At 60.7% G+C, this 25,105-nt stretch overlaps 1 protein-coding gene across 3 annotated transcripts in view; it reads right to left on the bottom strand.

Annotated features, from left to right (window-relative positions):
* LOC144952568 (1-acyl-sn-glycerol-3-phosphate acyltransferase alpha-like) overlaps positions 1–24,853 on the bottom strand; it is a 32,874-nt gene extending 8,021 nt beyond the window's left edge. Inside the window, exons 1-5 of one of the 3 annotated variants that reach the window (XM_078883035.1) lie at positions 24,772–24,853; positions 18,370–18,601; positions 4,873–5,006; positions 4,086–4,264; positions 815–910 (exon numbers count right to left, since the gene is read on the bottom strand). In XM_078883035.1, the coding sequence (XP_078739161.1) occupies positions 815–910; positions 4,086–4,264; positions 4,873–5,006; positions 18,370–18,584 (624 nt within the window). In that variant the 5' untranslated portion in view covers positions 18,585–18,601; positions 24,772–24,853. Of the gene's footprint in view, positions 1–814; positions 911–4,085; positions 4,265–4,872; positions 5,007–18,369; positions 18,602–23,062; positions 23,097–23,555; positions 24,749–24,771 lie in introns of those variants that run through there. The other 2 variants (XM_078883034.1, XM_078883032.1) reach the window with 2 other exon arrangements.
* Between the last annotated feature and the right edge of the window lie 252 nt (positions 24,854–25,105).

The raw sequence follows: 25,105 nt of genomic DNA, 5'->3' as shown, positions 1-25,105 counted from the left end.
GGGGGTGTGGTCTGTGTGGTTGGGGGTGTGGTCTGTGTGGTTGGGGGTGTGGTCTGCGAGGTTGGGGGCGTGGTCTGTGTGGTTGGGGGTGTGGTCTGCGAGGTTGGGGGTGTGGTCTGCGAGGTTGGGGGCGTGGTCTGTGTGGTTGGGGGTGTGGTCTGTGAGGTTGGGGGCGTGGTCTGTGAGGCTGGGGGCGTGGTCTGTGAGGTTGGGGGTGTGGTCTGTGTGGTTGGGGGTGTGGTCTGTGAGGTTGGGGGTGTGGTCTGTGTGATTGGGGGTGTGGTCTGCGAGGTTGGGGGCGTGGTCTGTGAGGCTGGGGGCGTGGTCTGTGAGGTTGGGGGCGTGGTCTGTGAGGTTGGGGGCGTGGTCTGCGAGGTTGGGGGCGTGGTCTGTGAGGCTCGGGGCGTGGTCTGTGTGGTTGGGGGCGTGGCCTGTGAGGTTGGGGGCGTGGTCTGTGAGGTTGGGGGCGTGGTCTGTGAGGTTGGGGGGCGTGGTCTGTGAGGTTGGGGGCGTGGTCTCTGTGGTTGGGGGCGTGGTCTCTGTGGTTGGGGGCGTGAACTGTGGCAGGGGCATGGTCTGTGATTGGGGGCGTGGCCTCTGTGGTTGGGGGCGTGGTCTGGTTACCTGTCCCTGCACCGCCAGGTGGAAGGCGCCATGGTTACGGGTACCCTGCGGTTGGGGGCGTGACCTGCGGTTGGGGGCGTGGTCTGTGGTTGGGGGCGTGGTCTGTGATTGGGGGCGTGGTCTGTGATTGGGGGTGTGGTCTGTGAGGTTGAGGGCGTGGCCTCTGTGGTTGGGGGCGTGGTCTGGTTACCTGTCCCTGCACCGCCAGGTGGAAGGCTCCACGCTTGAAGGGCAGGAGGTCGTTGCCGTGGTTACGGGTCCCCTCCGGGAACATCCAGAGGCGGAGCTGGGACACGGGGACGGAGACACGGGGGGGGGAGACACGGGGGGGAGACACGGGGGGGGGGGGGAGACACGGGGGGGGGGAGACACGGGGGGGGGGAGACACGGGGGGGGGGAGACACGAGGGGGGGGGGAGACACGGGGGGGGGAAACACGGGGGGGAGACACGGGGGGGGGGGAGACACGGGGGGGGGGGGGAGACACGGGGGGGGGGGGAGACACGGGGGGGAGACACGGGGGGGGGGGGAGACACGGGGGTGGGAAACACGGGGGGGAGACACGGGGGGGGGGGAGACACGGGGGGGGAAACACGGGGGGGAGACACGGGGGGGAGACACGGGGGGGGGGAGACACGGGGGGGGGGGAGACACGGGGGGGGGGAGACACGGGGGGGTGGGGAGACACGGGGGGGGGAGACACGGGGGGAGGGGAGACACGGGGGAGGAGACACGGGGAGGGGAGACACGGGGAGGGGAGACACGGGGGGGGGGGAGACACGGGGGGGGGGGAGACACGGGGGAGGGGGGAGACACGGGGGAGGAGACACGGGGAGGGGAGACACGGGGAGGGGAGACACGGGGAGGGGAGACACGGGGGGAGGGGAGACACGGGGGGGGGGGAGACACGGGGGAGGAGACACGGGGAGGGGAGACACGGGGGGGGGGGAGACACGGGGGAGGAGACACGGGGAGGGGAGACACGGGGGGGGGAGACACGGGGGGGGGGGAGACACGGGGGAGGGGGGAGACACGGGGGAGGAGACACGGGGAGGGGAGACACGGGGAGGGGAGACACGGGGAGGGGAGACACGGGGGGAGGGGAGACACGGGGAGGGGAGACACGGGGGGAGGGGAGACACGGGGGGGGGGGAGACACGGGGGGGGGGGGAGACACGGGGGAGGGGGGAGACACGGGGGAGGAGACACGGGGAGGGGAGACACGGGGAGGGGAGACACGGGGAGGGGAGACACGGGGGGAGGGGAGACACGGGGGGGGGGGAGACACGGGGGAGGAGACACGGGGAGGGGAGACACGGGGGGGGGGGGGAGACACGGGGGAGGAGACACGGGGAGGGGAGACACGGGGGGGGGGAGACACGGGGAGACACGGGGAGGGGAGACACGGGGGGGGGGGAGACACGGGGGAGGGGGGAGACACGGGGGAGGAGACACGGGGAGGGGAGACACGGGGGGGGGGGGAGACACGGGGAGACACGGGGAGGGGAGACACGGGGGGGGGGGAGACACGGGGGGGGGGGAGACACGGGGGAGGAGACACGGGGAGGGGAGACACGGGGAGGGGGGGGAAACACGGGGGGGGGGGAGACACGGGGGAGGAGACACGGGGAGGGGAGACACGGGGAGGGGAGACACGGGGGGAGGGGAGACACGGGGGGGGGGGGAGACACGGGGGAGGGGGGAGACACGGGGAGGGGAGACACGGGGGGGGGGGAGACACGGGGAGACATGGGGAGGGGAGACACGGGGGGGGGGGAGACACGGGGGAGGAGACACGGGGAGGGGAGACACGGGGAGGGGAGACACGGGGGGAGGGGAGACACGGGGGGGGGGGAGACACGGGGAGGGGAGACACGGGGGGAGGGGAGACACGGGGAGGGGAGACACGGGGGGAGGGGAGACACGGGGAGGGGAGACACGGGGGGGGGGGAGACACGGGGGAGGAGACACGGGGAGGGGAGACACGGGGAGGGGAGACACGGGGGGAGGGGAGACACGGGGGGGGGGGAGACACGGGGGAGGGGGGAGACACGGGGAGGGGAGACACGGGGGGGGGGGAGACACGGGGAGACACGGGGAGGGGAGACACGGGGGGGGGGGAGACACGGGGGAGGAGACACGGGGAGGGGAGACACGGGGAGGGGAGACACGGGGGGAGGGGAGACACGGGGGGGGGGGGAGGGGAGACACGGGGGGGGGGGGAGACACGGGGGGGGAGACACGGGGAGACACGGGGAGGGGAGACACGGGGGAGGAGACACGGGCAGGGGAGACACGGGGAGGGGAGACACGGGGGGAGGGGAGACACGGGGGGGGGAGACACGGGGGGGGGGGGAGACACGGGGGGAGGGGAGACACGGGGAGGGGAGACACGGGGGGAGGGGAGACACGGGGGGGGGAGACACGGGGGGGGGGGAGACACGGGGGAGGAGACACGGGGAGGGGAGACACGGGGGAGGAGACACGGGGAGGGGAGACACGGGGGGGGGGAGACACGGGGGAGGAGACACGGGGAGGGGAGACACGGGGAGGGGAGACACGGGGGGAGGGGAGACACGGGGGGAGGGGAGACACGGGGGGGGAGACACGGGGAGGGGAGACACGGGGGGGGAGACACGGGGGGGGGGGAGACACGGGGGAGGAGACACGGGGAGGGGAGACACGGGGAGGGGAGACACGGGGGGAGGGGAGACACGGGGGGAGGGGAGACACGGGGGGGGGGGAGACACGGGGGGGAGGGGGAGACACGGGGGAGGAGACACGGGGAGGGGAGACACGGGGAGGGGAGACACGGGGGGGTGGGGGGAGACACGGGGGGGTGGGGGGAGACACGGGGGGGGGGGAGACACGGGGGGTGACACGGGGGGGGGGGGGGAGACACGGGGGGGGGGACACGGGGAGACATGGGTAAGTCAATGAGTCTATGAGTCTCTGTTAGAAGAGTCTATGGGTCTCTGTGTGGTGAGTCTATGGGTCTCTGTGTGAAGAGTCTATGGGTCTCTGTGTGATGAGTCTATGAGTCTCTGTGTGATGAGTCTATGGGTCTCTGTGTGATGAGTCTATGAGTCTCTGTGTGATGAGTCTATGAGTCTCTGTGTGATGAGTCTATGGGTCTCTGTGTGGTGATTCTATGAGTCTGTGTGTGAGTCAATGAGTCTATGAGTCTCTGTGTGGTGATTCTATGAGTCTGTGTGTAAGTCAATGAGTCTATGAGTCTCTGTGTGGTGATTCTATGAGTCTGTGTGTAAGTCAATGAGTCTATGAGTCTCTGTGTGGTGATTCTATGAGTCTGTGTGTAAGTCAATGAGTCTATGAGTCTCTGTGTGGTGATTCTATGAGTCTGTGTGTAAGTCAATGAGTCTATGAGTCTGTGTGTGAGTCGATGAGTCTATGGGTCTCTGCGTGACGAGTCTATGAGTCTCTGTCAGCGTGGGCCCGTACGTCTTGAGGCAGCAGGGAGTGCGCGAACTTGGCGACGGCCTCCTTGGCCCGGTCGGGGTCCCTGCGGTCGATGAAGAGGGTGCCGCACAGGTAAGAGGCCAGGCCGAAGGGGCCCGTGTACAGCATGATCTCCCGCTTGGCCACCAGCACGCCACGCTCCGGTAGGAACTCCATCATGCCTGGGGGTCAGGTGGCGAGGTCAGGGGTCAGGTGGTGGGGTCAGGGGTCAGGTGGTGGGGTCAGGGGTCAGGTGGTGGGGTCGTGTAGAGCATGATCTCCCGCTTGGCCACCAGCACGCCACGCTCCGGCAGGAACTCCATCATGCCTGGGGGTCAGGTGGCGGGGTCAGGGGTCAGGTGGTGGGGTCAGGGGTCAGGTGGTGGGGTCAGGTGGTGGGGTCAGGTGGTGGGGTCAGGGGTCAGGTGGTGGGGTCAGGGGTCAGATGGTGAGGCCGTGTACAGCATGATCTCCCGCTTGGTCACCAGCACACCATGCTCCGGCAGGAACTCCATCATGCCTGGGGGTCAGGTGGTGGGGTCAGGGGTCAGGTGGTGGGGTCAGTTGGTGGGGTCAGACGTCATGGCGCAGTTCAAGCACACGAACACGTGACCGTCAAGCACACGAACACGTGTGCGTCACACACATACACACACGCGTCACACCCCCCCCCCCCACGTCACCCCCCCCCTCACCCCCCCCCACGTCACCCCCCCCCACGTCACCCCCCCCCACGTCACCCCCCCCACCCCCCCACCCCCCCAGCCCCCCTCACCCCCCACCCCCTCACCCAGGAAGTCGAGCGAGCTCTGGTGGTTGGACACGATGACGCAGGCTCCCGAGCCGCCCATGCGCTCCCCGCCCAGCGCGCGGTACGTGACGCCAATCAGCCACTTGGTGTGGCGCCCCAGGCGTGACGCGATCCTGGGGGGGGGGGAAGGGGGGGGAGGTAAGAGGGGGGGGCAAGAGGGGGGGGGGAATTAAGAGGGAGGGGTAACAGGGAGGGGCAAGAGGGGGGGGGAGAGGGGGGGGGGCAAGAGGGGGGGGGCAAGAGGGGGGGGCAAAAGGGGGGGGGGCAAGAGGGGGGGAATTAAGAGGGAGGGGTAACAGGGAGGGGCAAGAGGGGGGGGGAGAGGGGGGGGGAGAGGGGGGGGGGCAAGAGGGGGGGGGGCAAGAGGGGGGGGCAAGAGGGGGGGGGCAAGAGGGGGGGGCAAAAGGGGGGGGGGCAAGAGGGGGGGAATTAAGAGGGAGGGGTAACAGGGAGGGGCAAGAGGGGGGGGGAGAGGGGGGGGGGAGAGGGGGGGGGGCAAGAGGGGGGGGGGCAAGAGGGGGGGGCAAGAGGGGGGGGGCAAGAGGGGGGGGCAAAAGGGGGGGGGGCAAGAGGGGGGGAATTAAGAGGGAGGGGTAACAGGGAGGGGCAAGAGGGGGGGGGAGAGGGGGGGGGCAGGAGGGGGGGGCAAGAGGGGGGGGGGCAGGGGGGGTACCCGGTCACATCGGTGACAAGGAGCTTTGTGGCCCATCAGATTCTCGCGGTGTGAATGAGGTGCCCTGACTCCCCCCCACACACACACACATCGCCACGGTGCCAGGCTAGGTGCAGCCCTCAGGCGATCAGGGACAGACCCAGCAGGTGCCACGGGTTGACTGCTGTGCCAGGCTAGGTGCAGGAGGAGGAGGTCACGGGACAGACCCAGCAGGTGCCATGGGTTGACTGCTGTGCCAGGCTAGGTGCAGGAGGAGGAGGTCACGGGACAGACCCAGGTGCTATGGGTTGACTGCTGTGCCAGGCTAGGTGCAGGAGGAGGTCACGGGACAGACCCAGGTGGTGTCACGGGTTCACTGCTGTGCCAGGCTAGGTGCAGGAGGAGGTCACGGGACAGACCCTGCAGGTGCCACGGGTCGACTGCTGTGCCAGGCTAGGTGCAGGAGGAGGTCACGGGACAGACCCTGCAGGTGCCACGGGTCGACTGCTGTGCCAGGCTAGGTGCAGGAGGAGGTCACGGGACAGACCCTGCAGGTGCCACGGGTCGACTGCTGTGCCAGGCTAGGTGCAGGAGGAGGTCACGTGACAGACCCTGCAGGTGCCATGGGTTGACTGCTGTGCCAGGCTAGGTGCAGGAGGAGGTCACGGGACAGACCCAGCAGGTGCTGTGGGTTGACTGCTGTGCCAGGCTAGGTGCAGGAGGAGGTCACGGGACAGACCCAGCAGGTGCCATGGGTTGACTGCTGTGCCAGGCTAGGTGCAGGAGGAGAAGGTCACGGGACAGACCCAGCAGGTGCCACGGGTTGACTGCTGTGCCAGGCTAGGTGCAGCCCTCAGGCGATCAGGGACAGACCCAGCAGGTGCCACGGGTTGACTGCTGTGCCAGGCTAGGTGCAGGAGGTCATGGGGCAGACCCAGGTGCTATGGGTTGACTGCTGTGCCAGGCTAGGTGCAGGAGGTCACGGGACAGACCCTGCAGGTGCCATGGGTCGACTGCTGTGCCAGGCTAGGTGCAGAAGGTCACGGGACAGACCCAGGTGCTATGGGTTGACTGCTGTGCCAGGCTAGGTGCAGGAGGTCACGGGACAGACCCTGCAGGTGCTATGGGTCGACTGCTGTGCCAGGCTAGGTGCAGAAGGTCACGGGACAGACCCAGGTGCTATGGGTTGACTGCTGTGCCAGGCTAGGTGCAGGAGGTCACGGGACAGACCCAGGTGCCACGGGTTGACTGCTGTGCCAGGCTAGGTGCAGGAGGAGGAGGTCACGGGACAGACCCAGGTGCTATGGGTTGACTGCTGTGCCAGGCTAGGTGCAGGAGGAGGTCACGGGACAGACCCAGGTGGTGTCACGGGTTCACTGCTGTGCCAGGCTAGGTGCAGGAGGAGGTCACGGGACAGACCCTGCAGGTGCCACGGGTCGACTGCTGTGCCAGGCTAGGTGCAGGAGGAGGTCACGGGACAGACCCTGCAGGTGCCACGGGTCGACTGCTGTGCCAGGCTAGGTGCAGGAGGAGGTCACGGGACAGACCCTGCAGGTGCCACGGGTCGACTGCTGTGCCAGGCTAGGTGCAGGAGGAGGTCACGTGACAGACCCTGCAGGTGCCATGGGTTGACTGCTGTGCCAGGCTAGGTGCAGGAGGAGGTCACGGGACAGACCCAGCAGGTGCCGTGGGTTGACTGCTGTGCCAGGCTAGGTGCAGGAGGAGGTCACGGGACAGACCCAGCAGGTGCCATGGGTTGACTGCTGTGCCAGGCTAGGTGCAGGAGGAGAAGGTCACGGGACAGACCCAGCAGGTGCCACGGGTTGACTGCTGTGCCAGGCTAGGTGCAGCCCTCAGGCGATCAGGGACAGACCCAGCAGGTGCCACGGGTTGACTGCTGTGCCAGGCTAGGTGCAGGAGGTCATGGGGCAGACCCAGGTGCTATGGGTTGACTGCTGTGCCAGGCTAGGTGCAGGAGGTCACGGGACAGACCCTGCAGGTGCCATGGGTCGACTGCTGTGCCAGGCTAGGTGCAGAAGGTCACGGGACAGACCCAGGTGCTATGGGTTGACTGCTGTGCCAGGCTAGGTGCAGGAGGTCACGGGACAGACCCTGCAGGTGCTATGGGTCGACTGCTGTGCCAGGCTAGGTGCAGAAGGTCACGGGACAGACCCAGGTGCTATGGGTTGACTGCTGTGCCAGGCTAGGTGCAGGAGGTCACGGGACAGACCCAGGTGCCACGGGTTGACTGCTGTGCCAGGCTAGGTGCAGGAAGAGGTCACGGGACAGACCCAGCAGGTGCCACGGGTCGACTGCTGTGCCAGGCTAGGTGCAGGAGGAGGTCAGGGGACAGACCCAGCAGGTGCCATGGGTTGACTGCTGTGCCAGGCTAGGTGCAGGAGGAGGTCACGGGACAGACCCTGCAGGTGCCATGGGTTGACTGCTGTGCCAGGCTAGGTGCAGGAGGTCACGGGACAGACCCAGGTGCCACGGGTTGACTGCTGTGCCAGGCTAGGTGCAGGAGGTCACGGGACAGACCCAGGTGCCATGGGTTCGCTGCTGTGCCAGGCTAGGTGCAGGAGGTCACGGGACAGACCCAGGTGCCATGGGTCGACTGCTGTGCCAGGCTAGGTGCAGGAGGTCACGGGACAGACCCAGGTGCCATGGGTTGACTGCTGTGCCAGGCTAGGTGCACGAGGTCACGGGACAGACCCTGGTGCTATGGGTTGACTGCTGTGCCAGGCTAGGTGCACGAGGTCACGGGACAGACCCAGGTGCCATGGGTTGACTGCTGTGCCAGGCTAGGTGCACGAGGTCACGGGACAGACCCAGGTGCCATGGGTTGACTGCTGTGCCAGGCTAGGTGCAGGAGGTCACGGGACAGACCCAGGTGCCACGGGTTGACTGCTGTGCCAGGCTAGGTGCAGGAGGAGGAGGTCACGGGACAGACCCAGGTGCTATGGGTTGACTGCTGTGCCAGGCTAGGTGCAGGAGGAGGTCACGGGACAGACCCAGGTGGTGTCACGGGTTCACTGCTGTGCCAGGCTAGGTGCAGGAGGAGGTCACGGGACAGACCCTGCAGGTGCCACGGGTCGACTGCTGTGCCAGGCTAGGTGCAGGAGGAGGTCACGGGACAGACCCTGCAGGTGCCACGGGTCGACTGCTGTGCCAGGCTAGGTGCAGGAGGAGGTCACGGGACAGACCCTGCAGGTGCCACGGGTCGACTGCTGTGCCAGGCTAGGTGCAGGAGGAGGTCACGTGACAGACCCTGCAGGTGCCATGGGTTGACTGCTGTGCCAGGCTAGGTGCAGGAGGAGGTCACGGGACAGACCCAGCAGGTGCCGTGGGTTGACTGCTGTGCCAGGCTAGGTGCAGGAGGAGGTCACGGGACAGACCCAGCAGGTGCCATGGGTTGACTGCTGTGCCAGGCTAGGTGCAGGAGGAGAAGGTCACGGGACAGACCCAGCAGGTGCCACGGGTTGACTGCTGTGCCAGGCTAGGTGCAGCCCTCAGGCGATCAGGGACAGACCCAGCAGGTGCCACGGGTTGACTGCTGTGCCAGGCTAGGTGCAGGAGGTCATGGGGCAGACCCAGGTGCTATGGGTTGACTGCTGTGCCAGGCTAGGTGCAGGAGGTCACGGGACAGACCCTGCAGGTGCCATGGGTCGACTGCTGTGCCAGGCTAGGTGCAGAAGGTCACGGGACAGACCCAGGTGCTATGGGTTGACTGCTGTGCCAGGCTAGGTGCAGGAGGTCACGGGACAGACCCTGCAGGTGCTATGGGTCGACTGCTGTGCCAGGCTAGGTGCAGGTCACGGGACAGACCCAGGTGCTATGGGTTGACTGCTGTGCCAGGCTAGGTGCAGGAAGAGGTCACGGGACAGACCCAGCAGGTGCCACGGGTCGACTGCTGTGCCAGGCTAGGTGCAGGAGGAGGTCAGGGGACAGACCCAGCAGGTGCCATGGGTTGACTGCTGTGCCAGGCTAGGTGCAGGAGGAGGTCACGGGACAGACCCTGCAGGTGCCATGGGTTGACTGCTGTGCCAGGCTAGGTGCAGGAGTAGGAGGTCACGGGACAGACCCTGCAGGTGCCACGGGTTGACTGCTGTGCCAGGCTAGGTGCAGGAGGTCACGGGACAGACCCAGGTGCCACTGGTTGACTGCTGTGCCAGGCTAGGTGCAGGAGGTCACGGGACAGACCCAGGTGCCATGGGTCGACTGCTGTGCCAGGCTAGGTGCAGGAGGTCACGGGACAGACCCAGGTGCCATGGGTCGACTGCTGTACCAGGCTAGGTGCAGGAGGTCACGGGACAGACCCAGGTGCCATGGGTTGACTGCTGTGCCAGGCTAGGTGCACGAGGTCACGGGACAGACCCTGGTGCTATGGGTTGACTGCTGTGCCAGGCTAGGTGCACGAGGTCACGGGACAGACCCAGGTGCCATGGGTTGACTGCTGTGCCAGGCTAGGTGCACGAGGTCACGGGACAGACCCAGGTGCCATGGGTTGACTGCTGTGCCAGGCTAGGTGCACGAGGTCACGGGACAGACCCAGGTGCCATGGGTTCGCTGCTGTGCCAGGCTAGGTGCACGAGGTCACGGGACAGACCCAGGTGCCATGGGTTGACTGCTGTGCCAGGCTAGGTGCACGAGGTCACGGGACAGACCCAGCACGGCTAGTCTGGCACCCCCCCCACACACAGACAAAGATAAACAAAGATCCCCCGTGTAGCCTTAACAGACTGTAGGGGCAAGTGCTGTTAGCGAGCACCTATGAAGGCCGGAACGGCACACGAGGGGGTGGGTGGCCAGCACCACGCCCGACCGCCTTTGTCTCCCCAGTGCTAGCGATGTTTACACACCGCACCAGGTACTCATTTCAGGCTGAGTCGACCTAGGGGAGGCCCAGGACCGGTTCAGATAATCGTCACTGGTGTTGGCCGTGAGCAGGAATTGAACCCGTGTCTCCGGGTTCATAGCGCAGCGCTAACCGCTACACTACCGCTCCCCACAAAGACACACACAGACAGACACACACACAGACAGTCACACACAGACACACACACACATAGACACACACACACAGACACACACACACAGACACACACACAGACACACACACAGCCAGACACACACACACACAGACAGACACACAGACACACACAGTCACACACAGACACACACACACACAGACACACACACAGCCAGACACACACACAGACACACACACAGACACACACACACACAGACAGACACACAGACACACACAGACACACACAGACAGACACACAGACACACACAGACACACAGACAGACACACACACAGACACACGCACACAGACACACACACAGACAGTCACACACAGACACACACAGACACACACAGACAGACACACACACACAGACACACACAGACACACAGACACACACAGACACACAGACACACACACACAGACACACAGACAGACACACACAGACACACGCACACAAATGCAATGTCACCTTGGGTGGATATTCACTGCAGCTCAGCCTACCCGCTGCAGACGCAACAGCGCCAACCCGACAAGTCCAGACCACCACTACTCACTCATGCTGCTGCTGCTGCCACACGCGTGTGTCACGCTCTCCATGGCACACGCGTGTGTCACGCTCTCCATGGCACACGCGTGTGTCACGCTATGTGTGTGTCGCACCCGTGCCACGCTATGTGTGTGTGTCACGCTGTGTGTGTGTGTCACTCCCGTGCCACACCCGTGCCACGCTATGTATGTGTGTCACACCCGTGCCACGCTATGTATGTGTGTGTGTCACGCTATGTGTGTGTGTCACGCTATGTATGTGTGTGTGTCACGCTATGTATGTGTGTCACACCCGTGTCACGCTATGTGTGTGTGTCACGCTATGTATGTGTGTCACACCCGTGCCACGCTATGTATGTGTGTGTGTCACGCTATGTATGTGTGTGTGTGTCACGCTATGTATGTGTCACACCCGTGCCACGCTATGTGTGTGTGTCACGCTATGTGTGTGTGTGTCACGCTATGTGTGTGTGTCACACCCGTGCCACGCTATGTGTGTGTGTGTCACGCTATGCGTGTGTGTGTCACGCTATGTGTGTGTGTCACACCCGTGCCACGCTATGTATGTGTGTGTGTCACGCTATGTGTGTGTGTGTCACGCTATGTATGTGTGTCACACCCGTGCCACGCTATGTGTGTGTGTGTGTGTCACGCTATGTGTGTGTGTCACACCCGTGCCACGCTATGTGTGTGTGTCACGCTATGTGTGTGTGTGTCACGCTATGTGTGTGTGTGTGTCACGCTATGTATGTGTGTCACACCCGTGCCACGCTATGTATGTGTGTGTGTCACGCTATGTGTGTGTGTGTCACGCTATGTATGTGTGTCACACCCGTGCCACGCTATGTGTGTGTGTGTGTGTCACGCTATGTGTGTGTGTGTCACGCTATATCTACGTGTGTGTGTGTGTGTGTGTCACGCTATGAGTGTGTGTGTGTCACGCTATATCTACGTGTGCGTGTGTCACGCTATGTGTGTGTGTATGTGTGTGTGTGTGCCACGCTATGTGTGTGTGTGTGTGTCACGCTATGTGTGTGTGTGTCACGCTATATATACGTGTGTGTGTGTGTGTCACGCTTTGAGTGTGTGTGTCACGCTATATCTACGTGTGCGTGTGTCACGCTATGTGTGTGTGTATGTGTGTGTGTGCCACGCTATGTGTGTGTGTGTGTGTCACGCTATGTGTGTGTGTGTCACGCTATATCTACGTGTGCGTGTGTCACGCTATGTGTGTGTGTATGTGTGTGTGTCTGTGTGTGTGTGTCACGCTATGAGTGTGTGTGTGTGTATCACGCTATATCTACGTGTGCGTGTTCGTGTGCCACGCTTGTGCCAGCCAACAGGGCCAAAAGTGCCACCCGATTGGGTGGCGGCAGAGGTTGCCAAACGGGACAGGGGTCACTGCGGGTCAACATCCAAGGGGCACAATCTCAAAGTGCACCCCAAAACATTCTGGGGGGGGGGCAGGGGGAGAGGAGGGGGGGTTATTTATTTATATGTGGAGATTCACAGAGTGCACCCATAAAACAAGTGTGGGATTAATTTCATATTGCACCCCTACCCTGCAAGTCTAGACTACAAAGTATAGTCTATAAAGTAGGGGGGGGGTGGTGTGGGGGGGTGGTGGGGTGGTGGTGTGGTGGGGTGGTGGGGGGGTAGGGGGTGGTCGGGGGTGGTAGTGGGGTGGTGTGGGGGATTGGTGGGGCGGGTGGTGGGGGAGTGTTGGGGGGGGTGGTGGTGGGGCGGTGGTGGTGGGGCGGTGGTGGGGGGGTGGTGGGGGGGTAGGGGAGTGTTGGGGGGGGTGGTGGTGGGGGAGTGGTGGGGGGGTGGGGTGGGGGTGGTGTGGGGGTAGGGGAGTGTTGGGGGGGGTGGTGGTGGGGCGGGTGGTGGGGGAGTGGTGGGGGGGGTGGTGGTGGGGCAGTGGTGGGGGGGTGGTGGGGGGGTAGGGGAGTGGTGGTGGGGGGGTGGTGGGGAGGTGGTGATGGGGGGGGGGTGGTGGGGGGGTGGTGGGGCGGGTGGTGGGGGGGGGTAGGGGGGGGGTGGTGGGGCGGGTGGTGGGGGGGGTAAGGGGGGGGTGGTGGGGGGGGTGGTGGGGAGGTGGTGATGGGGGGGGGGGTGGTGGGGGGGTGGTGGGGCGGGTGGTGGGGGGGGGTAGGGGGGGGGTGGTGGGGCGGGTGGTGGGGGGGGGTAGGGGGGGGGGTGGTGGGGGGGTGGTGGGGGGGTGGTGGGGAGGTGGTGATGGGGGGGGGGGTGGTGGGGGGGTGGTGGGGCGGGTGGTGGGGGGGGGGTAGGGGGGGGTGGTGGGGGGGTGGTGGGGAGGTGGTGATGGGGGGGGGGGGTGGTGGGGGGGTGGTGGGGCGGGTGGTGGGGGGGGGGGGGTAGGGGGGGGGGTGGTGGGGGGATGTTGGGTGGTGACGTCAGCCTCAGCTGAAAGTCGCGTACTCGACTCGGTTCAGCGTGGTGCTAAACCACACGACCCTTGACCCCTACACCACCACCCCCCACCACCCCCCACCACCCCCCACCACCCCCCACCACCCCCCCACTCCACCACCCCCTACTCCACCCCTCACACCACCACCCCCCACTCCACCCGCGTCTCTCTCTCATCATTATCATCATCACGGTGGCTAGGAGATGTTGACTACCTCGCCTTGTGTACAGGAGGTCGTGGGTTCGATCACGACCCTGACGACGCCTGCTGCTGCTGCTGCTGTAGATTTGGAGTCTGCGTGTCTCTCTCTCTCTCTGCGCGTCTCACGGTTTTCCCCTCCACATTTAGAATCAACATCACGACGCCGCTGATATAAATGTCCACGTGATGATGATGACGATGAGCCAAATAGTTCAGTGGGGCTTTACCTGGTAAGTAAAGTAGTTTAGTTTAGACCCACAGACTCACATAGAGACCCACAGACTCACATAGAGACCCACAGACTCACATAGAGAACCCATAGACTCACATAGAGACCCACAGACTCACATAGAGACCCATAGACTCACATAGAAACCCATAGACTCACCACACAGAGACCCACAAACTCACCACACAGAGACCCACAAACTCACCACAAAGAGACCCACACACTCACCACACAGAGACCCACAAACTCACCACAAAGAGACCCACACACTCACCACACAGAGACCCACAGACTCACATAGAGACCCATAGACTCACCACACAGAGACCCATAGCCTCACCACACAGAGACCCATAGACTCACCACATAGAGACCCACAGACTCACATAGAGACCCACAGACTCACATAGAGACCCATAGACTCACCACACAGAGACCCACGGACTCACCACACAGAGACCCACAGACTCACCACACAGAGACCCACAAACTCACCACAAAGAGACCCACACACTCACCACACAGAGACCCACAAACTCACCACAAAGAGACCCACACACTCACCACATAGAGACCCACAGACTCACCACAAAGAGACCCACACACTCACCACACAGAGACCCACAAACTCACCACAAAGAGACCCACAGCCTCACCACACAGAGACCCACAGACTCACCACATAGAGACCCACACACTCACCACAAAGAGACCCACACACTCACCACACAGAGACCCACAAACTCACCACAAAGAGACCCACACACTCACCACACAGAGACCCACAGACTCACCACAAAGAGACCCACACACTCACCACACAGAGACCCACAAACTCACCACAAAGAGACCCACAGCCTCACCACACAGAGACCCACAGACTCACCACACAGAGACCCACACACTCACCACACAGAGATCCACAGACTCACCACACAGAGACCCACAAACTCACCACAAAGAGACCCACAGACTCACCAGCCAGAGACCCATAGACTCACCACACAGAGACCCACAAACTCACCACACAGAGACCCACACACTCACCACACAAAGAACCACAGACTCACCACACAGAGACCCAAAGACTCACCAAACAGAGACCCACACAGTCACCACACAGAGACCCACAGACTCACCACACAGAGACCCACAGACTCACCACACAGAGACCCATAGACTCACCACACAGAGACCCACAGACTCACCACACAGAGACCCACAGACTCACCACACAGAGTCTCATAGACTCATCACACAGAGATCCATAGCCTCACCACACAGAGACCCATAGACTGACCACACAGAAACCCATAGACTCACAGAGATCCATAGATTCACACAGAGACCCATAGACTCATTACTCAGAGACCTATAGACTCACCACACAGAGATCCATAGACTCACACAGAGACCCATAAACTCACACAGAGAGACCCATAGACTCACACAGAGACCCAAAGACTCACACAGACCCACAGACTCACCACACAGAGACCCACAGACTCACCACACAGAGACCCACAGACTCACCACACAGAGACCCAAAGACTCACCACACAGAGACCCACAGACTCACCACACAGAGACCCATACAGTCACCACACAGAGACCCATAGACTCACACAGAGACCCAGACACACACAGACCCACATACTCACCACACAGAGACCCATAGACTCACACAGAGACCCATAGACTCACACAGAGACGCACAGACTCACCACACAGAGACCCATAGACTCACCACACAGAGACCCATAGACTCACCACACAGAGACCCATAGACTCACACCGAGACCCAGACACACAGAGACCCACAGACTCACCTGTGTGAGTCTGTGTGTCTCTGTGTGAGTCTATGGGTCTCTGTGTGAGTCTGTGTGTCTCTGTGTGAGTCTACGGGTCTCTGTGTGTGTCTATGGGTCTCTGTGTGAGTCTACGTGTCTCTGTGTGAGTCTATGGGTCTCTGTGTGAGTCTACGGGTCTCTGTGTGAGTCTGTGTGTCTCTGTTTGAATCTACGGGTCTCTGTGTGAGTCTACGGGTCTCTGTGTGAGTCTGTGTGTCTCTGTGTGAGTCTATGGGTCTCTGTGTGAGTCTGTGGGTCTCTGTGTGAGTCTGTGGGTCTCTGTGTGAGTCTGTGGGTCTCTGTGTGAGTCTACGGGTCTCTGTGTGAGTCTATGGGTCTCTGTGTGAGTCTATGGGTCTCTGTGTGAGTCTACGGGTCTCTGTGTGAGTCTATGGGTCTCTATGTGAGTCTACGGGTCTCTGTGTGAGTCTACGGGTCTCTGTGTGAGTCTATAGGTCTCTGTGTGAGTCTATGGGTCTCTGTGTAATGAGTCTACGTGTCTCTGTGTGAGTCTATGTGTCTCTGTGTGAGTCTATGGGTCTCTGTGTGAGTCTGTGGGTCTCTGTGTGAGTCTATGGGTCTCTGTGTGTGTCTACGGGTCTCTGTGTGAGTCTACGGGTCTCTGTGTGTGTCTACGTGTCTCTGTGTGAGTCTATGTGTCTCTGTGTGAGTCTACGGGTCTCTGTGTAATGAGTCTACGTGTCTCTGTGTGAGTCTATGTGTCTCTGTGTGAGTCTATGGGTCTCTGTGTGAGTCTGTGGGTCTCTGTGTGAGTCTATGGGTCTCTGTGTGAGTCTATGGGTCTCTGTGTGAGTCTATGGGTCTCTGTGTGAGTCTATGGGTCTCTGTGTGAGTCTACGGGTCTCTGTGTGAGTCTGTGGGTCTCTGTGTGAGTCTATGGGTCTCTGTGTGAGTCTACGGGTCTCTGTGTGAGTCTGTGGGTCTCTGTGTGAGTCTATGGGTCTCTGTGTGAGTCTACGGGTCTCTGTGTGGGTCTACGGGTCTCTGTGTGAGTCTATAGGTCTCTGTATGAGTCTATGGGTCTCTGTGTGAGTCTATGTGTCTCTGTGTGAGTCTATGTGTCTCTGTGTGAGTCTATGGGTCTCTGTGTGAGTCTACGGGTCTCTGTGTGGGTCTACGGGTCTCTGTGTGAGTCTATAGGTCTCTGTGTGAGTCTATGGGTCTCTGTGTGAGTCTATGTGTCTCTGTGTGAGTCTATGTGTCTCTGTGTGAGTCTACGTGTCTCTGTGTGAGTCTATGTGTCTCTGTGTGAGTCTATGGGTCTCTGTGTGAGTCTATGGGTCTCTGTGTGAGTCTACGTGTCTCTGTGTGAGTCTATGGGTCTCTGTGTGAGTCTATGGGTCTCTGTGTGAGTCTACGGGTCTCTGTGTGGGTCTACGGGTCTCTGTGTGAGTCTATGTGTCTCTGTGTGAGTCTATGTGTCTCTGTGTGAGTCTATGTGTCTCTGTGTAAGTCTACGGGTCTCTGTGTGGGTCTACGGGTCTCTGTGTGAGTCTATGGGTCTCTGTGTGAGTTTATGTGTCTCTGTGTGAGTCTACGGGTCTCTGTGTGAGTCTGTGAGATCCCACTGCCCCACCCTCCCCGCTCCCCCCCTAATCACCCCCCCCCTCCCACCTCTCACCCCCGCGCAGGTAACAACGTTTCACTGAACTCTGTAAAGGTCACGGGAGTGTTAGGGGGGTTACGCAACACGTGGGTTGATTCTCTCACCTCGCCACGCAGGTGTCTGTCTGTGTGTCTGTGTGTGTGTGTCTGTGTGTGTGTCTGTCTGTGTGTGTGTCTGTCTGTGTGTCTGTGTGTGTCTGTGTGTCTGTGTGTGTGTGTCTGTCTGTGTGTGTGTCTGTGTGTGTGTCTGTCTGTCGTGTGTGTGTCTGTGTGTGTGTATCTCACCTGTGTGTATGTGTGTTTGTGTGTGTTTGTGTGTGTGTGTCTGTGTGTGTGTCTGTGTGTGTGTTTGTGTGTGTATATGTGTGTGTGTCTGTGTGTGTGTGTGTGTCTGTGTGTGTGTCTGTGTGTGTGTGTGTCTGTGTCTGTGTGTGTGTCTGTGTGTGTGTCTGTGTGTGTTTGTGTCTGTGTGTCCGTGTGTGTGTGAGAGACCCATAGACTCACACAGAGACCCATAGACTCACACAGAGACCCATAGACCCATGTCCAGGCGTCAGGGCTCAAGGAATCGAACCCACGACCTCCTGCATACCTGGCGAGGTAGTCAATGTCCCCTAGCCACCGTGATGATGATGAGAGAGAGACGCAAACTCCAAATATACAGCAGCAGCAACAGGCGTCGTCAGGGTCGGGATCGAACCCACGACCTCCTGCGTACCAGGCGAGGCAGTCAACATCTCCTAGCCACCGTGATGATGATGATGATGAGAGGGAGAGAGGGATAGGGAGAGAGAGAGAAAGACGCAGATCCAAATGTCCAGGTGTCAGGGGTCAAAGATTCGAACCCACGCCCTCCTGCGTACCAGGCGAGGCAGTCAACATCTCCTAGCCCCCCCCCTGCCCCCCACCTGAGATTGATGACGTTCTTGCCGCGGTAGAAACAGGCGGGCAGCATGTAGAATGCGACGAGCACCATGCACGAGCTGTAGAGCAGCATCTTGCAACGGTACTGAAGGGCCCCGCCGCTCCATCGCGAGGCGGCCGCTAGCACCACCAGGGCCACGAGCAAGGCGCACAGGGCCCACAGCAGGGCCCATAGCAGCGGCCAGAGGAACTCGCCCATTGAGGTGGTTGAGATAGCTGGGTGGGGTGGGGAGGGTGGGGTGGGGAGGGTGGGTGGGGTGGGGTGGGTGGGGAGGTGTGGGGTGGGTGGGGTGGGTGGGGTGGGTGGGGAGGTGTGGGGTGGGTGGGGTGGGTGGGGTGGGTGGGTGGGGTGGGGAGGTGTGGGGTGGGTGGGGTGGGTGGGGTGGGTGGGGTGGGGTGGGGTGGGGTGGTGTGGGTGGGGTTGGGGTGGGGATGAAGGAGGGAGGGGAGTGAGTGAGGGAGAGGAGGGAGGAGGGGGAGGGGAGGGAGGTACGGAGGGAGGTGAGGGAATGGAGGGAGGGGAGGGAGGGAGGACGGGGGGGGGAGGGGGGGAGGGAGGAGGGGGGGAGGAAGGGGAGGTAGGGGAGGCAGGGAGGGAGGGAGGGGAGGGAGGGGAGGAAGGGTGGGGTGAGTGGAGGTAGGGGGGGGGAGGCTTTCGCGACCAACATCACCCACGACGCTTCGATCGCAACGCCAGCCATCCCCTCGTCAGCTGCGGGGAGCTCTGGGGCAAGTTGGAGAGGCATGGGTCGGCTTGGGATCGAGGCCAGCCTCCTTGACAGACAGCTGCCCCTGGGGGTGCCCCTGGGCGAGACCCACACGGCAGCGTAGGTACAGCTGCCCCTGGGCGAGACCCACAAGGCAGCGTAGGGACAGCTGCCCCTGGGGGTGCCCCTGGGCGAGACCCACACGGCAGCGTAGGTACAGCTGCCCCTGGGGGTGCCCCTGGGCGAGACCCACACGGCAGCGTAGGTACAGCTGCCCCTGGGGGTGCCCCTGGGCGAGACCCACACGGCAGCGTAGGTACAGCTGCCCCTGGGGGTGCCCCTGGGCGAGACCCACACGGCAGCGTAGGTACAGCTGCCCATGGGGGTGCCCCTGGGCGAGACCGCAGCGGTTGGGACTGGCCACTGGGGTTCCACGCTGGTTTACTGCAGGCCTGAGTTGGTTTCGAGAAGTGGGGGGGGGGGGGGGGAGCCCCCCAGAGCCCCCCAGAGCCCCCCAGAGCCCCCCAGAGCCCCCCAGAGCCCCCCAGAGTGTCACGCCGGCTGACCCCCCCCCCCCCGGGGAACGGGGTCACGGTGAGTCGCGTTGGAACAAAGACAAAGGTCCCCCCGTGTAGCCTCTGACAGACTGCAGGGGCAAGTGCTGTCAGTGGGTAGCAGCTATGAGACACAGACAAAGCTGTCCCGTGTAGCCTCTGACAGACTGCAGGGGCAAGTGCTGTTAGCGAGTAGCAGCTATGAGACAGACAAAGGTCCCCCGTGTAGCCTCTAACAGACTGCTGGGGCAAGTGCTGTTAGTAGCAAGCAGCAGCAGATACACACAGACAAAGCTCCCCCGTGTAGCCTCTGACAGACTGCTGGGGCAAGTGCTGTTAGTAGCGAGCAGCAGCAGCTACACACAGACAAAGCTCCACCGTGTAGCCTCTAACAGACTGCAGAGGCAAGTGCTGTTAGCGAGTAGCAGCTATGAGACACAGACAAAGCTCCCCCGTGTAGCCTCTAACAGACTGCTGGGGCAAGGGGTAGGTAGCCAGCACCACGCCCGGCCGCCTTTGTCTCCCCAGTGGCGATGTTTACTACACACACAGCACCAGGTGAGGCCGAGTCGACCTAGGGGAGGCCCAGGGAACGGTTCAGATCATCGTCACCGTGGTGGTGTTGGCCGTGAGCGGGAATCGAACCCGGGTAGGGCCAGGTTTGTAGGGTAGCGCGCTAACCGCTGCACCACCGCTCCCCACATTGCAACACGCACACACACAGACACACCCCATCACAGCCAAACCATTGCGACACACGAAGACAAAGGTCCCCTGTGTAGCCTCTAACAGATAGCAGGGGCAAGTGCTGTCAATGGGTTGCAGCTATGAGACACAGACAAAGCTCCCCCGTGTAGCCTCTGGCAGGCTGTAGGGGCAAGTGCTGTTAGTGGGTAGCAGCTATGAGACACAGACAAAGCTCCCCCGTGTAGCCTCTATCAGACTGTAGGGGCAAGTGCTGCACATGTGCACAGACCGACATATATAAAGATCCCCCGTATAGCCTGTCACAGATTTGGGGCAAGTGCTGTTAGTAGCGAGCAGCAGCAGAGCCCTGTGAAAGCTACCGGCACTGTGGCACACACAGAGGGGGTGGGTGTCACACAAAGGTCCCCCGTGTAGCCCCAACAGACTGGTGGGGCAAGTGCTGTTAGGAGCGAGTTAATCGTCAATACTGCACACTAACACACAACAACAACCGCCATTCGCCACTAAGTGGCGGTGACGTCACCACGACGCTTGTGCCAGGCTAGGTGCACCTTGAGGCCACGTGAAGTGTCGAATGCCCGCTGGCAGTAGCTGTCACGAGGCAGACCCAGCAGGTGCCACGGGTCGACTGACTGAGATGACTTATAGATGCACCACCTGTGCCCCCTACTGTGCCAACTTGCTGTGCTTTAGCCACCCGGCGCTCCGCTCGTTGTTGTGAGCGTCGCTCCTCCGCCCTCCGTTGTTGTTGGAGGGCGACTGCCTCCAACTGCCCAGTAGCGTCCTTCACGAGCCTCCTCCACAGAGGCCGATCTTGACACCGCTGGTACCAGTCATCGGCAAGTCCACTCAGCTCCACGTCCTCCTGTACCACATCACTCCATCTCTTCTCTAGACCGTGCCGTGCCTGTTTAGCCCCCTCGATCCGGCCGAACAAAAGCTGTTTAGGCATGCGGTGGCTGGGCATGCGGGCTACATGACCCAGCCAACGCAGCCTTGCCTGCCGGAGGAGCTCACCGAATGTGTCCAGATCTTTCAAGGATTTGTGAGCTCCTCACACAATCCAGCCTGCAGGTTAAACCCAGGATGGATCGTAGGCAGGCCAGCCTAAATGTTTCTAACCGGCGAAGATGCTCCATTAGGGGGGTCCACGTTCCGCAAGCGTAGAGAAGGGAAGGAATGACTGTGGCCGAGAAGACCCGAAGCTTCGTGCGGAGCGACAGACCAGGTAGCTTCCACACAGCGTTACACAACCGATGAAAAGATATTGCCGCTCGACTGATTCGGAGTAAGACCTCTGCTGTCAAACCGGAGCCGGTCATGAGCACACTGCCCAGGTATGGGAAACTCTCCACTCTCTCCACTACTGCCCCATCACCGATTGGGAGTTGTGGGGGTGGAGTGTCCGATGGTACAAAATACCCAGGCAGGTGCTTAGTTTTGGTGGGGCTGATGGCAGAGGTGGGACAAAGTCATTGTTATGCAAGTCCAAGTCGAGTCGCAAGTCATCAAATTCATGACTCGAGTCTGACTCGAGTCCAAGTCACATGACTCGAGTCCACATCTCATAGGTGGGACAAAGTCATTGTTATGCAAGTCCAAGTCGAGTCGCAAGTCATCAAATTCATGACTCGAGTCTGACTCGAGTCCAAGTCACATGACTCGAGTCCACACCTCTGGCTGATGGTAAGGCCCCACCTCTTAGCGGGACGCTCCAGGTTCAGCAGCAGCGCCTCCAACTCCTCCTCTGAGTGAGCGGCAATCACCAGATCATCGGCATACATGACGTGGTTGAGAAATATGAAGCCATCCCTTGACCGCACCCGGGCATCGATCAGCCTCCCATTGTATCTCAACCAGATGGAAATTCCCCCGGTACAGCTATTGAAGGCTTCACGAACTACGCGGTCAAAATAGATGTTAAATAATGTGGGAGCCAGAGGACATCCCTGTCTCACCCCAAGGTGAACAGGGAATGGCTCCGACTATCCTACACACTCACACCACACTAAAGCACACACACTACACTAACACACACCACACACAACACACTAACACACACCACACTAACACACATACTATACTACACACTAACACACACACACTATACACACCACACTACACACTAACACACATACAACACACCACACTACACACACCACACACTAACACACACCACGCTACACACTAACACACACACACTACACACACCACACTACACACACTGCACACACAACACACTAACACGACACACACTACACACACTAACACACACACACTACACACACTAACACACACACACTAACACACACACTAACACACACACACTAACACACTGCACACACAACACACTAACACACTACACACACTACACACACAACACACTACACACACTGCACACACACTGCACACTACACACACAACACACTACACACACTGCACACACTACACACTAAACACACACAACACACTACACACACTGCACACACAACACACACTACACACACACCACACACTACACACACAACACACTACACACACTGCACACACAACACACTACACACACTGCACACACAACACACTAAACACACACAACACACTACACACTGCACACACAACACACACTACACACACACCACACACTACACACACAACACACTACACACACTGCACACACAACACACACTACACACACACCACACACTCACCTGCTCACCGCTGTCACCCACACACTGCACACACTACACACACACTACACACACCACACTACACACACACACTACACACACACACTACACACACACACTACACACACACACTACACACACCACACTACACACACCACACACACCACACTACACACACCACACTACACACACTACACACACACACTACCGAAAAAACCTAGGAATATGAATACACACACACTACACACACACACTACACACACCACACTACACACACTACACACACCACACTACACACACACTACACACTAACACAACACAATAACACACTCACCACACTCCACACTCACCTGCTCACCACTGTCACCCACACACTGCACACACATTGCACACACAACACACTACACACACACTACACATTGCACACACAACACTACACACACAACACACTAACACACAATACACTACACACACACTACACACACACTACACACCACACACACACTACACTCACCTGCTCACCGCTGTCACCCACACACTGCACACACACACCAACACACACAACACACTACCACACAACACACCTACACACACACACTACACACACCACACACACACTACACTCACCTGCTCACCGCTGTCACCCACACACTGCACACACACACCAACACACACAACACACTACCACACAACACACCTACACACACACTACACACACCACACACACACTACACTCACCTGCTCACCGCTGTCACCCACACACTGCACACACACACCAACACACACAACACACTACCACACAACACACCTACACACACACTACACACACCACACACACACTACACTCACCTGCTCACCGCTGTCACCCACACACTGCACACACACACCAACACACACAACACACTACCACACAACACACCTACACACACACTACACACACCACACACACACTACACTCACCTGCTCACCGCTGTCACCCACACACTGCACACACACACCAACACACACAACACACTACCACACAACACACCTACACACACACTACACACACCACACACACACTACACTCACCTGCTCACCGCTGTCACCCACACACTGCACACACACACCAACACACACAACACACTACCACACAACACACCTACACACACACTACACACACCACACACACACTACACTCACCTGCTCACCGCTGTCACCCACACACTGCACACACACACCAACACACACAACACACTACCACACAACACACCTACACACACACTACACACACCACACACACACTACACTCACCTGCTCACCGCTGTCACCCACACACTGCACACACACACCAACACACACAACACACTACCACACAACACACCTACACACACACTACACACACCACACACACACTACACTCACCTGCTCACCGCTGTCACCCACACACTGCACACACACACCAACACACACAACACACTACCACACAACACACCTACACACACACTACACACACACACTACACTCACCTGCTCACCGCTGTCACCCACACACTGCACACACACACCAACACACACAACACACTACCACACAACACACCTACACACACACTACACACACCACACACACACTACACTCACCTGCTCACCGCTGTCACCCACACACTGCACACACACACCAACACACACAACACACTACCACACAACACACCTACACACACACTACACACACCACACACACACTACACTCACCTGCTCACCGCTGTCACCCACACACTGCACACACACACAACACGCACATGCGGAACCCACGTGGTCTCCCCCACTCCCACCCCCCCCCCCTTATGCCCGCTTCCGATTGGCTACCGAGTCCACATTCCGATGACATCATCCCCCCCCCATTGATAAAAAAATCCCCCCCACCCCGCCCCTGGCCACGCCCCTGACCACGCCCCTGACCACGCCCCCAACCCTGACCACGCCCCCACCGCCCCTCCCCACCACACTCGAGCGCTGTGGAGGTCACGTGGAGGTCACGGGGGGGGGGGGGTCAACGACCGAAACGTCGCCACAAAGGGGGGGGGGA

This window comes from Lampetra fluviatilis, chromosome 68 (assembly GCF_964198595.1).
Source record: "Lampetra fluviatilis chromosome 68, kcLamFluv1.1, whole genome shotgun sequence".
In the NCBI taxonomy this organism is placed as follows: Eukaryota; Metazoa; Chordata; class Hyperoartia; order Petromyzontiformes; family Petromyzontidae; genus Lampetra; species Lampetra fluviatilis.
The sequence above is the reverse complement of the archived record's forward strand: the minus strand, read 5'-3'. Positions and strand labels throughout refer to the sequence as shown.